The sequence below is a fragment of the Aulonocara stuartgranti genome (assembly GCF_965226115.1).
Source record: "Aulonocara stuartgranti genome assembly, chromosome: 11".
Lineage (NCBI taxonomy): Eukaryota > Metazoa > Chordata > Actinopteri > Cichliformes > Cichlidae > Aulonocara > Aulonocara stuartgranti.
The window spans coordinates 3634360-3648703 of NC_138947.1; the positions used below are offsets into that span (position 1 = coordinate 3634360).

Sequence of the window (14344 nt, forward strand, 5' to 3'; positions counted from 1 at the left end):
AAGATGAAGGTAAGTTTGAAAAAGGCCAACAGTTAAATTAAAAGTTTTTTTTTCCAACCGTTGGTTGGACAAAACAAACAGGGAGACATTCGTTATAGCAAAGAAGATGAATTTGAACCTAATAACCAAATGAACTATTTGGTTGAACCAAATAAGCAAAAAAACCAAAATAAAAAACGTGTAAATATGACATCTAAGAAGACAATTTAAATCATGAGGAACAAATTCTTCATTAAATCGATACAAAGATAAACTATTTTCAGAAGCTTTTGAGGTAACATTGTTGTTTTGAAATGCAGCATTGATGTTTGTCCCACCAGATGCTCTTGAGAAGCATCAGTGTTGTGCTGATTGTCCTGTCAGTCCTCGAGCTCTGCATCACCATCAGCTCTTCTATCCTGGGGATCAAATCTCTGAGGAGGAAGGACAAGGGAAAAAATGAGGTACAAGATATACAGTATGAACTAACACAGTCTGATAAACATCTTAATTAATCTGTAAATGTTGAGTAGACAGTAGTTTTATATGAGTTCTTAAAAGATTACTTTTAGGTCATAGTTTTGATTCTGTCTTCATGTAATGAGTAGTGGTGCCCAAACATTTGTCTGGTAACATAAAGGTTTTCTTTTCTTTTTTTTTTTTTTCTTCTCAAATCGTCAATTTAAATCTCTCTCTCTTTTTTTCCCCAAAATGTTGTTTCCCCTTTGTGTTATATACATCTTACTGGATGTTCATATTAGACATGGTTTTAAAACAAATCTCATAATTTCAAACAGAGATTCATATAATGTTTGCTGTTGTTAAAGTAATCCCTGTTGGTCAATAGGTCTGCAAACGGCTCTAAACCTTTTGTTTCATACAGTTTATTTTTCAACTCTTGGCTATTTGTAATGTCATGGAGAGGATACCCTTAGTGACCTAAGTTGTCCCAGGAAAACAGCTTAGTCTAAGAACACTGGACCCACCCACATGCTGTTCAAATCGTCTGCTTATAACAGGCATTCAGTTGAATTTGACTCAACTGAGTTCAATTCAGTCAATCAGATTCAATTAAATCAAATTAAATTTGTCTTTAATGATAAGAGGCTAAAACAGCCGGTTCAGACAGGGAATGAACTCAGGGACTGCACCGTGGCTCAGTATAACAGAAAGAAGGATGCTTTTGAACTTTTGTTGATGCAAAGTCTGACAGTGTTGAGGCTCATAATTTACCCGAAAAGAAAAGAGTGGTTACAGAAGCGCAGACTAAAACTCCCCGCACGAAGCACAAAAGCACAGCTCATTCAGTTTTGTGTAATCGTCAGCACATTTCACGTACTTTCCCATTTCTTTCTTCTTCTTGTAGAGCACTGATGACTCAGAGTTGACCAAACCACTGCTGGAGGAAGTCACTGTACAGGCTGTAGCCTAAATGTCTTTGTTCTATCAGTCACCAGGAATCATGTTCCTTTATGACCTACAACTAACTTGATGTCTTGATGATTTATAATAATTAAGACTTTGTCTTCCTAAGTGCTTCTTGAAAGGAAGACATTATACCAAATTGAATCGATTGATAATTTCATTGTTGTGCTAAAAATTAAGTTGAGAAAAGTGCCTTAAACTCAATTATGTTTGTTGGTAAAAATGTGTTTATTCTTGTGAAATATGGGGTTATTTTCTTTGCCATTCCACAATGTATGATGACAATATTAAAAAAAGTTAGAAAAGAATAAAAATAAAGATAAATACTGACACATACAGTTAAAACCAGATATTACACTTTAAAAACAACAAAAAATTCTTACAATTAAACATCAAATCAGAGTAAACCTTTCTTTTAGATCAATAAATAGTAACATTTTTTGTAGGCTATTTGTGAAATGTCAGAGTAAAGAGAGAACTGTTACGTATTTTTATGGCTTTTATTAAAGTCAGAAGCATACATACACTTCCTTAGTATTTGGTAGAATTGCCCCGACACTGTTTCACTTGGGCCAAATGTTTCAGGTATCCTTCCACCAGCTTTCTACAGTAGTTGATGGGCATCACGGACCAGTCCTCGTGACAGAACTGGTGTACCTGGGTCAGGCTTGCAGGCCTTCTTGCTCCCACTCACCTTTTAGTGCCACCCACATGTTTTCTATCAGATTGAGATCAGGCCTTTGTGATTGAGATCACTCCAATACCTTGACTTTGTTGTATTTAAGCCACTTTGTAAATAATTTGTAAATTCATTTGGAAGAGCCATTTGGGCCCAAGCTTCAATTTCCTGGCTGATGCCTTCAGATGCTGCTTCAATATATCCACATAATTTTCTTTTCTCATGATGTCATCTATTTTGTGAAGTGCATCAGTCCCTCCTGCGGTAAAACAGCCCCACAACATGATGCTGTTACCCCCATACTTCACAGTTGGGATGGTGTTCTGAGGCTTCAAAGCTTCCACCTTTTTCCTCCAAATATACAGTTTATCATGGCCCAACAGTTCAGTTGTTTCGTCAGACCACACGACATGTCTCCAGAAATAGAGATTTTTGTCCCCATGTGCAGTTGTAAACTGTAGTCCAGCTTATTGAGGTTTTAAAGTAATGGCTTTCTCCTCCAGAGTACCCTGTGAGGTCATGGTGCTACAGGACTCATTTTTACTGTGAATAGTCACACTGTCTTACCAGCATCTTCACAAGATCTTATGCTGTTGTCCTTGTTGGTTGATTTACACATTTTACACCAAAAAACATTCCTCTCTGGGGATCTGTCTCCTTCCTGAGCGGCATGATGGTTGCACATCCCCATGTTTTTTATACTTGCATATTGTTGTCTGAATGTGGGACCTTCAGGCATCTGGAAATTGCACCTAAGGATGAGCCACACTTGTGTAGGTCCACAATTCTTTTCCTGATGCCTTCATTGATTTCTTTTGATTTTCTCATGATGTCAAAGAAAGAGGCCCTCCTCCTCCTCCTTCTTCATATTGTTTATTGGCAGTTGGCAAACAACAAATTGGTGCATTACCGCCACCAACTAATGTGGAGTGTAGAAAGAGTCTCTGTGTTTGGGGTGTGCCTTTATTAGCATTCACAGGTGTGCCACCAATTAACTCAAATGGACTCAATTAACCTATAAGAAGCTTCTTAGGCTCAGCATAAAATCGTATGAAGGTTTCTTTTTGTTTAAAGACACAATAAACTTAGTGTATGTATACTTCTGACTTTGATGAAAGTGTTTCACAAATACAAAAAATATGTTAATATTTATTGATCTAAAACCAAAAAGTTTACTCTGATTTGATGTTTGACGAAAAAGAGAAAAAAAGGTATTCGTGTCTTTTTGTATGTAAATATCTGGTTTTAACTGTATGTGTTTTATCGCACGTGTGTCTTCTTATGTATCTGTGTAGGCTACTTTAAATGTAGTTTATAACACTGAAACTCATTTGTGCTGATTTCAAAGCTAAAGATTTATTCACTGACCAAACACATTATAATAACATCTCAGTTGATGACTCAGTCTCCTCCCTGTTTTGGAACAGCCCAGGAGCGGCTGCACTTCCTCCAAGTCCTGAGGAAGAATAAACTGGACCAGAAGCTGCTGCTCCCACACCTCCAGACTCACCGTTCAGACAGCTCTGACGGTGGTGATGGCTGTAGCTCAGGAGGCAGAGCAGGTCGCTTACTTATCAGAAAGTTGGTGGTTCAATCTCTGGCTTTCACAGTCCGCATGCTAAATTTTCTTGGGCAAGTTGCATCCATCAGAGAATCAATTTGTGTGAATGTTTAAATAGAAAGTACTTAAGCAGCATAGAAGAAAATTAATGTAGTATGTTGTCTTAAGTGCTTTGAGTGCTTCAGGAGAGTAGAGAAGCACTATATAAGAATCAGTCCATTTGCAAATAAACACCATTTGTTTGTTTTGTATAAATTTCTCTTGTTTTCTATATTTCCGTCTTGATTGTATAAACTTGTCCTGTTTGTCATTTATTCCTGCTGTCTACTGTTTATATTTTATTCCGGCAAGGTTGGTCATTGTACAGGGAAAATGATAATAAATGGCTATTCTATTCTATCCTATTCTATTCAGTGACAACAGCAGATAATCAAAGATCCCAATCAGCCATTGATTATTGATTAGAGTTCTCGACAGCTGCACATTACAAAGTGTTCTGCAGTGAATTAGCCCCACACTTTTTCCACAGATTTTACCACACAATTTTTACTTCTCAATTACCTTTGAAAACATTTTTTAAAGGACCTCAAATGCTGATGAAATGTGCAACAGATTTCTTTATTTTTATGTATCATGGACCAATATTGTCAAAAAAAAAAAAAGAAAAAAAAAAAAGAAAGAAGGAAAGAAAAACAACAACAAAGCATACAAAGCATGTGGCATACTATCTGGAGGAAGGCACACTGAAGAGAAAAAGTAGAGATTTAGAAATACATTCAATTTGCAGTATATAAAAGTGCAAGAGAAGTGCATGATAATGTTGCAGTACAGGGTGAAATCTATGAAGGCACATGGTTACAATTCCTCACAGCACAATTACATTCAGACTGTAGGCTTAGTGGTCCTCTAGAAGTGGTGTGTAGAGCTCTGGGTCATCAGTGCTCTAAAAAAGAAAAGATTGGTAAAGTAAAATGACACTGAATAAATCGGTTTGGCTTTTGAGCAAGTCACCAAATATTCATAAACTTCCACATAAGAACTCACACAAAACAAAAACAAAAGAAAAAACCCTAAACATATTCGGCCAACATTTTCTGCTTAAGTAACAGTTTCACCTTGAAGCGACGCTAGTCTGTTACCTTGGTTTGTCCCTTTTCTTTGCTCTTCAGACTCTTGATCCCCAAGACGACTGAGCTGATGGTGACGCAGAGCTCCAGGACTGACAGCACAATTAGCACAGCAATGATGCTTCTGTAGAGCATCTGTTGGGATACAAACAACAGTGCTCAATTTTATTGCAGTAATAAAAGGATCAGAGGCTCAGACCCTTTGACCGGAGAGTGGGCGGAGACTTCTGTACAGACGTGACTGTGATCGCAAGATCAAAAACCTATATACAGTGGTCCCTCATTTATCATGGGAGTAACGTTCTGAAAATGCTCTCAAAGTTCAAACCTTTGTAGAAAAATAATTTCAGCATTATAGAATGAAACCAAAGATCAAACACTGTTTTCAGGTCCAGAACATGAGAATAGAGAAGCTGCCAGAGAATCCAACATCAATGAATCAATGGTGTAGAAATAAAGGAAGCAAGAAGAAGTTGAGTAAAGTTTGACTTATCTGACTGTTTCTGTAAATTCTATGGTAGTGGTGCCACCATAGTGGTAATTAACTACGTTAACATCTACCTTCCTTTAGCATGTCCAGAAGTCCAAGTTTTTGTGCAATGGTTAGCATCTTCCTCTGCCTTTTGGGTGCTAGCGCAGGTTCCTTTGATGGTGCCAAACGTTTCATTGACATTGTTGTGTCAGTTGGAGAGAAAACTTACAAACATATAGTACAGCACTTCAGAGTTACACTGCTAGCGATCAAAGATTTATGTAAATTTGACGTTCTGTACAGGAGTCAAATTTTTTTTCTGAAGAGCATGCAAAATTGCACAAAAAAAATCTGCGGAAAAGTGAGACCACGAAAGGTGAACCGCGTTTTAGCGAGGGACCACTGTATACTATTATCTGATCACCAGCTGCAAATCCATAGATTTCAGAAGCAAAAACCTGTGATGATATCTACAAAACAATTTAATAATTATTCGACTTTAAACAATTATTTTCCACTTGTCAGTTAGGTAATTTAACTTGTATGTAAACTGCTGAACTAACGCTTACCTTAATTAAAGCTTTGGCCTCCAAGCATCTCTCCTGTAGTATCATCTGTTCAGGAGACGGACTTGGTGTTGTATGATGGCCATACCAGTAGTCGGGCTCCCCACAAATGTTCCACAAATATAGATTAGATACACTGATGCTATACAGCACAATGGCTGCAATGGCAAAAGCAACGGCAGTCAGATTCAGAATCACATTGACGATAACCTGAAATACAAGATGGGTCAGTTAATGTAAAATCAAATTTTCAACATTAGAAGGCTGGTTGGTTAACAGTTTTACAGTCAATCAATGCAGGAAAGCTTGCAATGGTTGGCATTAATCTTACATCTACATAGATGTGCATACATGAGACCTGGCACAAGTGTGTATATTGAAATATTATACGTCTACTTTTATATCTTCAACTTAGACAACAAAATTCAAGTCGTCCTTCTAGGATATATCTGGACTACTCACCAGACATGGACTTGGATACTTGTCAGACAAAATGCTGACGATTCCAAACATGATGAACTACACAAGACAAAAAAAAAAAAAACCAAAGACAATAAAGTTTAATTCCTTCCCATGTGTAATTTAACTGAATGAGGAGACACATCATGTGTTTAAGGTGACAATAAGAAACAGCAGCTTATCAATAAAACCACAGAAGTAAGGGATTAAGATTTCAATTGATAAAACACATTTGATTTCATAAGATTCTCCAGCTTTGTCTTAAGCGCCAACTCTGATACTCTACATACTCTGAACTACAGGCTCAATTCTGAAGAGTTGAAATGGGTTTAAAATGTAAATGAAAATAGAATGCGATGATTGGTAAACTTCATATGCCCTTATGTATTTATTTATTTATTTTACAGTAAAACTGAGAAAATTTGCAATTACAAAAAAGAAAAGGAGAATTTTTTTTATCTGATGTTGACTACTGTGTAGCTCCCCTCTTTTAACAACAGCCCAAAACATTTGGGAACTGTAGAGAGCAGCCGATGGACTTTTGGAAGAGGAATGTTGTCCCTTTCTTTTCCGACTCAGAGGATTTTAGTTGAGGAAAAAGCTGCTTCGCTTGCTTACCAACCCTCCCATCCAAAAAGGGTAGCCGGTTTCACGTATGGTCCATAATCCAACATATCGGCTTACAAGGATTGTTCCGAGTCCAACACTGAAAAGCCCAATCATAATCTGCAGAGTCTGACAAAGAAGAAGCACAGAATTAACAACTGGTGATGTAGATGTTTAACACCAGTCATAGGATATGCTGTATACTGGAGCACTTTCTCTAAGTCTTTTTCTGTAGTGTGATAAGAAAACTCTTAAACTATCCATCCATTCTCTTCTGCTTATTCAGGGTTGTGGGGGCCTGGAGCCTATCCCAGCTGTCTGAGGGCGAGATGTAGGGTACTCCCTAGACAGATCGCCAGTCTGTCACAGGGCAAACACATCGAGACAGACAAACATTCACAACCACATACACACCTTAGAGCGATTTTAGAGTTACCAATTAACCTGACCTAACCTAACCCCACTAACCGCATGCCTTTGGACTGTGGGAGGAAGCCGAAGAGGACATCGCTAACCATTGTGCTGCCCTGTTTTAAACCACAGTGGATAACTTTTTACTTTTCTTCACTTTTAAGTCCAATAAATTTGTCAGTGAGAGAGTTAGACTCACGTGAGAGTTAGACTCACGTGGGGTAAGGAAACATGACACTGATACAAAGCCAGTGGCATCCCTGACACATAAAATTTACCTTTACTCTGTCTTCTTGGAAGGCTTTCTGACACAGTGTTTTATCTCCTGAATGTTTAAAATGATTTGAATTACTCGACACACACACACGCGTAAAGGGGAGTACAAACTATATTCTGTGTTATAAAAGCTATATATAACTATATATATTCAATTCGACTTATATAGCGCCAAATCACAACAACAGTCGCCTCAAGGCGCTTTATAATGTACAGTAGATCGTACAATAATAGACACAGAGAAAAGCCCAACAATCATATGACCCCCTATGAGCAAGCACTTTGACGACAGTGGGAAGGAAAAACTCCCTTTTAACAGGAAGAAACCTCCGGCAGAACCAGGCTCAGGGAGGGGCGGGACCATCTGCTGTGATTGGTTGGGGTGAGAAAAGGAAGATAGGATAAAGACATGCTGTGGAAGAGAGAAAGAGATCAATAACAGGTATGATTTGATGCAGAGAGGTCTATTAACACATAGTGAGTGAGAAAGGTGAGAAAATGCTTTAGCAAAAAGGAAAGTTTGAAGCCTAATCTTAAAAGTAGTAATAGTGTCTGTCTCCCGAATCCAAACTGGAAGCTGGTTCCACAGAAAAGGGGCCTGAAGACTGAAGGCTCTGCCTCCCATTCTACTTTTAAATACTCTAGGAACAACAAGTTTTCGAGACCGTCAAAGCGCTTTACAATTCCACTATTAATTCACACACTGGTGGAGGCAAACTACAGGTGTAGCCACAGCTGCCCTGGGGCAGACTGACAGAAGCGAGGTATTTGAATCCTTAAAGGTTGTAGCTCACCCCCAGCACTGTCTGAGAGGTTCTGTTGAGGCTCCTCAGGCGCTGAGACACGGTGCAGCACACTGGACTGTAGCAAAGGTTCTTGAGGATCTGGCACAGAGGAGGCCAAGAGCTATCAGGGTCAGAGGTCAAGGTGAACACAGTGACCCCATCAGCCTTAGACACAGTGACAGACATCCTGCCTGTAGATCCTGGAGACTGAAAGAGAGAAGAGTACATAAAAATGAACATAGTCTGAATCACATTAAGGCCCCAGCTGTGGAGAAATGGCTGAACTCATCGAAGTATTGAAACAAAACATTCATTTAACTTCTGCAACTAACAAAATTAAAAATCCAAATCACTCGATACCTATTATCTTATATTAACTCTTATAACTCACCTTATAATGATGTCGAGCTCCATTAACAGTGACTTACACTGTCTGTTAATTATAATGAAATTTAAAAAAAAACTTGTATATAAATAAATAACTACATTAAGTGATGCAGTTGTGTTTGCAGTTATAACAAGATGCTATACATTTCAATATTAGATAAAGATGATGATTAACTGAATAACAGTAATGAAGATAAACACTCACAGTCACTTTATTAACCATTAAACTACTTGTTAGTGGAAATATCTAATGAAAGCACTTTAAAGTATTTAAGCATGTGGACATAAGATAAGATAGAACTTTATTAATCCCTCGGGTGGGTTCCTCTGGGAAATTCGACTTCCAGAAAAAAGCACAGCAACGACCGAAGTTACAGAATTGTTTTATTTATACACACACACACACACACACACACACACACACACACACACACACACACACACACACACAAATATAAATAAAATATACAAAGGGGATAAATTGTCACGGCTGGCGGAGGGAGCCGTGTGGTGTGGAGGAAAAGGAGGACCCAAGATGCAGCAAACTGATGATACGAGTGATGTTTTATTTACAAAAGGTGGTGGTGACAAAAACAGGCAACGAGGTATGAGTACTTTACAAACGGAAACCTAAACTGGGAGAAACTAAGTGACAAACCTGAGACCATACAAAAGGGGTGCGGGGCAGAGAGACGCAGAGACAGGAACACCATAGAACGCAGAGGTAGACGGATGAATGCAGTGATACATGGATGAACGCAGACGAGCCGACAATGAACATAGACCGACACCCACTAAATATACACACGCAAGGTAATCAGGTAATCACACACAGGAGGGAAGAACAGCTGAACCTAATACACATGAGGAGCAGAGGACAAGCTGAACACAATGACAACAGACACAGACTTTCAGAACAAAACAGGAAATCTAGAACCCGAACCGGACACAAGGGGGGAGGACACAGAATAACTAGAACAGAGGAAAATAATCACAAAACGCTGGGTCAACGACCCAGGACCATGACAGTACCCCCCCTCCAAGGGCTGGCTCCAGACAGCCCACAACAAAAACAGACGACCAACCCAGGGCGGGCGGGGCGGGACCAGACGAAGGCGGAGCCGAGGCCGGACCAGACGAGACTGAGGCTGAAGCGGAGGCCGGACCAGACGAGACTGAAGCAGAAGCGGAGGCCGGACCAGGCGACGGCGTGGGTGGAGACACAGAGGCTGCAGCTGGCGTGGGTGGAGACACAGAGGCTGCAGCTGGCGTGGGTGGAGACACAGAGGCTGCAGCTGGCGGCGGCGTGGAAGCCGGAGACGGAGGCGCTGCAGCAGGCAGTGTGGATGAAACTGTGGATGCGGCTGCTGCTGCGGGTGTAGATGAGGCTGCTGGTGGAGCAGCTGGTGGCTGGACGGGCTCCTCGGTCCCCCCAGCTGGCGAAGCAGGAGGCTGGACGGGCTCCTCGGGCCCCCCAGCGAAAACAGTCTCAGGACCAGTGGGCACAGGGGCCCCTGGAACACACAGGACAAAACCAGCAGGTGCGGGGACCTCTGGCAGGCACAGATCGGAACCAGCAGGCACATGGGCCCCTGGCAGGGACAGGACAGAACCAGAAGGCACACGGGCCTCTGGCAGGAACAGAGCAAAACCAGTAGGCACACGGGCCTCTGGCAGGAACAGAGCAAAACCAGTAGGCACACGGGCCTCTGGCAGGGACAGGTCGGAACCAGCAGGCACACGGGCCTCTGGCAGGGACAGGTCGGAACCAGCAGGCACACGGGCCTCTGGCAAACACAAAGCAGACTGCGGCTGCACAGAGCAGTGACTCAGCTCAGGCAGCGACAGTCCGGTGCAGTCCTCAGCTGGCTTCTTAACCTCCAGGGGTCCAGAGTCGGCTGGGGGCTGGAGCCCAGCCTCTGGGGAGGCCCTGGAGTGCGTCACAGTCTCTGTACTGGCCAGCTGTTGGGGACTGACTACTGCGTTATGTGGTGTGTCTCTCTGCTTGTAATGAACAGATGAAAAACAGTTCTTTTCGGGTTGGATGGACTTAACTTTTTGTACAGGAGGGGTTGGTGAAGATGATGGCTGAATAGGTGGCTGAGCTGATAACAAGGCTGATGAGTCTTCTACCAACTGAGCTATTGACTGGGCTATGGACTGCAACATAGTGTCTAATAAGTCTGGCTGTGGTGGAGGTGATGACTGAGCAGATGACTGAGTTAGCGACTGCTGGGCAGCTGACTCAACAAACACAGCCCCGGAATAAACTGTCATACGAGCTGGCGAAACAGATGGAGCATCTTTCCCACTCACCACAGCCGGCAGTTCTGAAGTCCTATTCCCCGGCTGTGTGGAGACGCGCCGACGGCGCGATCGTCGCTTCTTCCCGGGCAAAACCTCCGGCGGGCCGGGCAAAACCTCCGGCGGGCCGGGCAAAATCCTCACCGGCGGGCTGGGTTGGGAAGCGGTAGCGGCTGGTGGGTGAAGGTGCAGTTCGTGAAGAATGAAGTCCTGTGCGAGCGGGTGAAGAGAGCCGAGCAGCCAGGAGTGAGCAGAGATGAGCTGCTGTAGCCTGGCTTCTACAGCGCGGAGACACTCTTCCCCCTCATGCTCGAGCCATAGGTTGACCAACCTTGAAACGGAGTCAATTAATTCCTCCCGAAACTCCTGGGAAGGTGCGGATGCTGCTGGGTCCATGTTTGGTCGGCTCGTACTGTCACGGCTGGCGGAGGGAGCCGTGTGGTGTGGAGGAAAAGGAGGACCCAAGATGCAGCAAACTGATGATACGAGTGATGTTTTATTTACAAAGGTGGTGGTGACAAAAACAGGCAACGAGGTATGAGTACTTTACAAACGGAAACCTAAACTGGGAGAAACTAAGTGACAAACCTGAGACCATACAAAAGGGGTGCGGGGCAGAGAGACGCAGAGACAGGAACACCATAGAACACAGAGCTAGCCTTCCTGATCAGTTTCTCCAGCCTGGATTAGTCCTTCTTTGCTGTGCTGCTCCCCCAGCACACCACAGCATAGAAAAGTACTCCAGCAACCACCGACTGGTAAAACATCCTCAGGAGCTTCCTGCAGATGTTAAAAGACCTCAGCCTCCTGAGGAAGTACAGTCGGCTTTGGGCTTTTTTACACAGGTGCTCTGTGTTGCATGACCAGTCCAGTTTATTGTCCACCCACAGCCCGAGGTACTTGTACTTGTTGACCACCTCCACCTCCTCCCCCTCTATCTGAACCGGCAGTGGACCTTCTCTGGACCTCCCGAAGTCCACAACCAGTTCCTTAGTCTTTGAGGTGTTGAGTTGCAGGTGGTTTGTGTGACTCCATGCGACAAAGTTCCTCACCAGACTTCTGTACTCCTCTTCCTGATCATCCCAGATACACCCCATGATGGCCGTGTCATCTGCAAACTTCTGAATGTGGCATAATTCAGAGTTGTAGCAGAAGTCAGAGGTGTACAGGGTGAAGAGAAGAGGGGACAGCACAGTTCCCTGTGGTGCTCCTGTGCTGCTGACCACAGTGTCATTGAAAAGATAAAGTGAAGAAAGGTGATTTAAATGACTCTGAATGGGGCGTGGTCTTTGGTGACAGATGGGCTGGTCTGAATATTACAGAAACTGATGATGAGAGAACTATCCCTAAGGTTTACAGAAAAATGTCCATAATAAAGAATTCAGTGACCTGCAGAAAATGCCTTGTTGATTATAGAGGTCAGAGGAAAATGGCCAGACTGCTTTGACAATAAACGAAGCAAGACTAACTCCCATAATCACTCACCGCGACCAACGTATGCAGAGAACGCTCTGAACGCTCAACATGTCGAAGCTTCGTTGCAAATTTTGGACGCAGGTCAGAATTTAGTGTAAACAAAAGCCTGGCTGGACCCAATAAAGTGGCTTTGGATAGTTTTTCTGAAACCGAAACTGAGAAATCATGAAACGAATATAAACGAAGTAACAGAGTAAAGCTGGTGTATGAAAAATTCAGAACTTAATTCTCTTTTCATTAGCTTTGTTGACATTTTTGCAATCCTCTAAACTTGTTTTGGGCTCCTCCGCATATTAGGAAAGTGCTGTAACCTACCAGAGAAAAAACTCGACGTACATGTGCTGCAAAGCGGACGAAACTCGACTTTACTCCTGTGAGTGAAAGTCCAAAAAAATTAAGTGACTGCGCCACTACCAGCAGCAGGGAGCGAAACTGCGCCGACTGTTCCGGGAAATCGAGCCACGACCACAAAAACAAACATGTATGTAAAAAAAGTCTTTGATCAAAGTCTTTGTTCTCGACAGTAATACGACGTAATTTAACAATTACAGTAATACAGCTCCACCCGTGACTGGCACCACGAAGGGCATTGCAGCTTTCCAAGTTAGTCCTACAGGCCCGCTTTGATCTACAGCCCCTGTTTACCAATGATTACGTCACATTAACCTGAATTACAATACAAAATCAATAAAACAAACAAACTTACTTGTCAGAGGAGAAGAAAAGCAACCAAAAGCCAAATTAATATCTGGTTGTGTGTTTGTTGCGCAGCTATTGCTGGATGAGATTTTCCAGTTGTTCCTCCGCCCATAAGGACAATATAAAAATTAACCCTTTGCTCAACATCCAATTACACACAAAGATAATTGAAAAAAATCAAATGTGGAAGAATTACCCTCACTAGCAAAACGGAACAATACAGTGAAAAACGTTGGTGGACTAATTTAACTAAACTAATTTAGGACTAATAACCAGATTATAATAATCAACGCACTGATTTTGATCTATTTATTTAGGCATTAAGTGAATCAGCAAATTGTTGTAGAAATCCAGGTAAATGAATTTTGGATTTCGGTTGTTTCCTAAGTGGACAGTTTGCTTTCACTGGAAGTGTGATTGACTTGGGGTTACTGTGTTAAGTCAGAGGTGGGGGAACTCCAGGCCTCGAGAGCTATGGCGTTATTTTTGTGCCACTATTCTGAGCACACGTAAAAAAAATTTGAGCGCACGTAAAAAAAGTTTGCAGGTGCATGTGTTGAATTTTGAGGAGAAATTTATTTTGAGCGAAGAAAAGCTGAATTTGAGTGAACAAAATTCATTCCTGCGTGCAAAAAATGTATTTCAGTGTTTTTATTATCCACATACAAACACCAGCAGCCCCTCCAGCTCAGTTTTTGCATTTGCGCTCGCTCGCAATGTGTTGCTCGCGCTCTCAACATTTCTGCCCATGCGCGCTCAACTCTTTCTCTACACCGTTATATTTGTGCCACAAAACCAGCCAATCACAGACTTGGATACAAAAAAATCTGATTGGCTGTTGTGCTCTCCAATCAGCTCGAAATGACGAAATGCAATATCCCAGAATCCATTTCGTCCAAAACTCAAAGGAGGCAGTGGCGGAGGAACACAGAGTGGCAGAGTTTGGAATATTACTCTTTCTGATCACAAAATAAAATTTAAAGATATTTTCATGCGATAATGGTGCTGTGTAAACTTCAAATACCTGCTCGATTTATCAAGCCATCACATATTTGCAAAAGTGCTCTAACGTTTTTGGAGATGCCTGTTGTCAAAGGCTTTATGGCCGTTCCTACTCTGAAAAAAATGTTTT

General features: G+C 42.1%; 1 protein-coding gene across 1 annotated transcript; it reads right to left on the minus strand.

The window, feature by feature from the left end:
* Positions 1-4243: 4243 nt before the first annotated feature.
* LOC309717053 (membrane-spanning 4-domains subfamily A member 5-like) lies at positions 4244-13339 on the minus strand. Its single transcript, XM_082551298.1, has 7 exons — positions 13220-13339; positions 8356-8553; positions 6887-7003; positions 6272-6328; positions 5813-6019; positions 4784-4906; positions 4244-4587 (listed from the first exon to the last, which is right to left on the minus strand). Exons 2-7 carry the CDS (start codon positions 8530-8532, stop codon positions 4540-4542), a joined length of 729 nt encoding a protein of 242 aa, XP_082407424.1. The 5' UTR covers positions 8533-8553; positions 13220-13339; the 3' UTR covers positions 4244-4539.
* Positions 13340-14344: the final 1005 nt, after the last annotated feature.

What these genes read in the sequence shown, in the direction of transcription:
- LOC309717053 (XM_082551298.1), bottom strand. Translation starts at nt 8,532, where the DNA reads ATGTCTGTCACTGTGTCTAAGGCTGATGGGGTCACTGTGTTCACCTTG. An exon ending in CTTTTTGGATGGGAGGGTTG is followed by an intron (nt 6,329 to 6,886) that starts GTAAGCAAGCGA and finishes TGTCTTGTGTAG; the next exon opens with TTCATCATGTTTGGAATCGT. An exon ending in AGTATCCAAGTCCATGTCTG is followed by an intron (nt 6,020 to 6,271) that starts GTGAGTAGTCCA and finishes CTTGTATTTCAG; the next exon opens with GTTATCGTCAATGTGATTCT.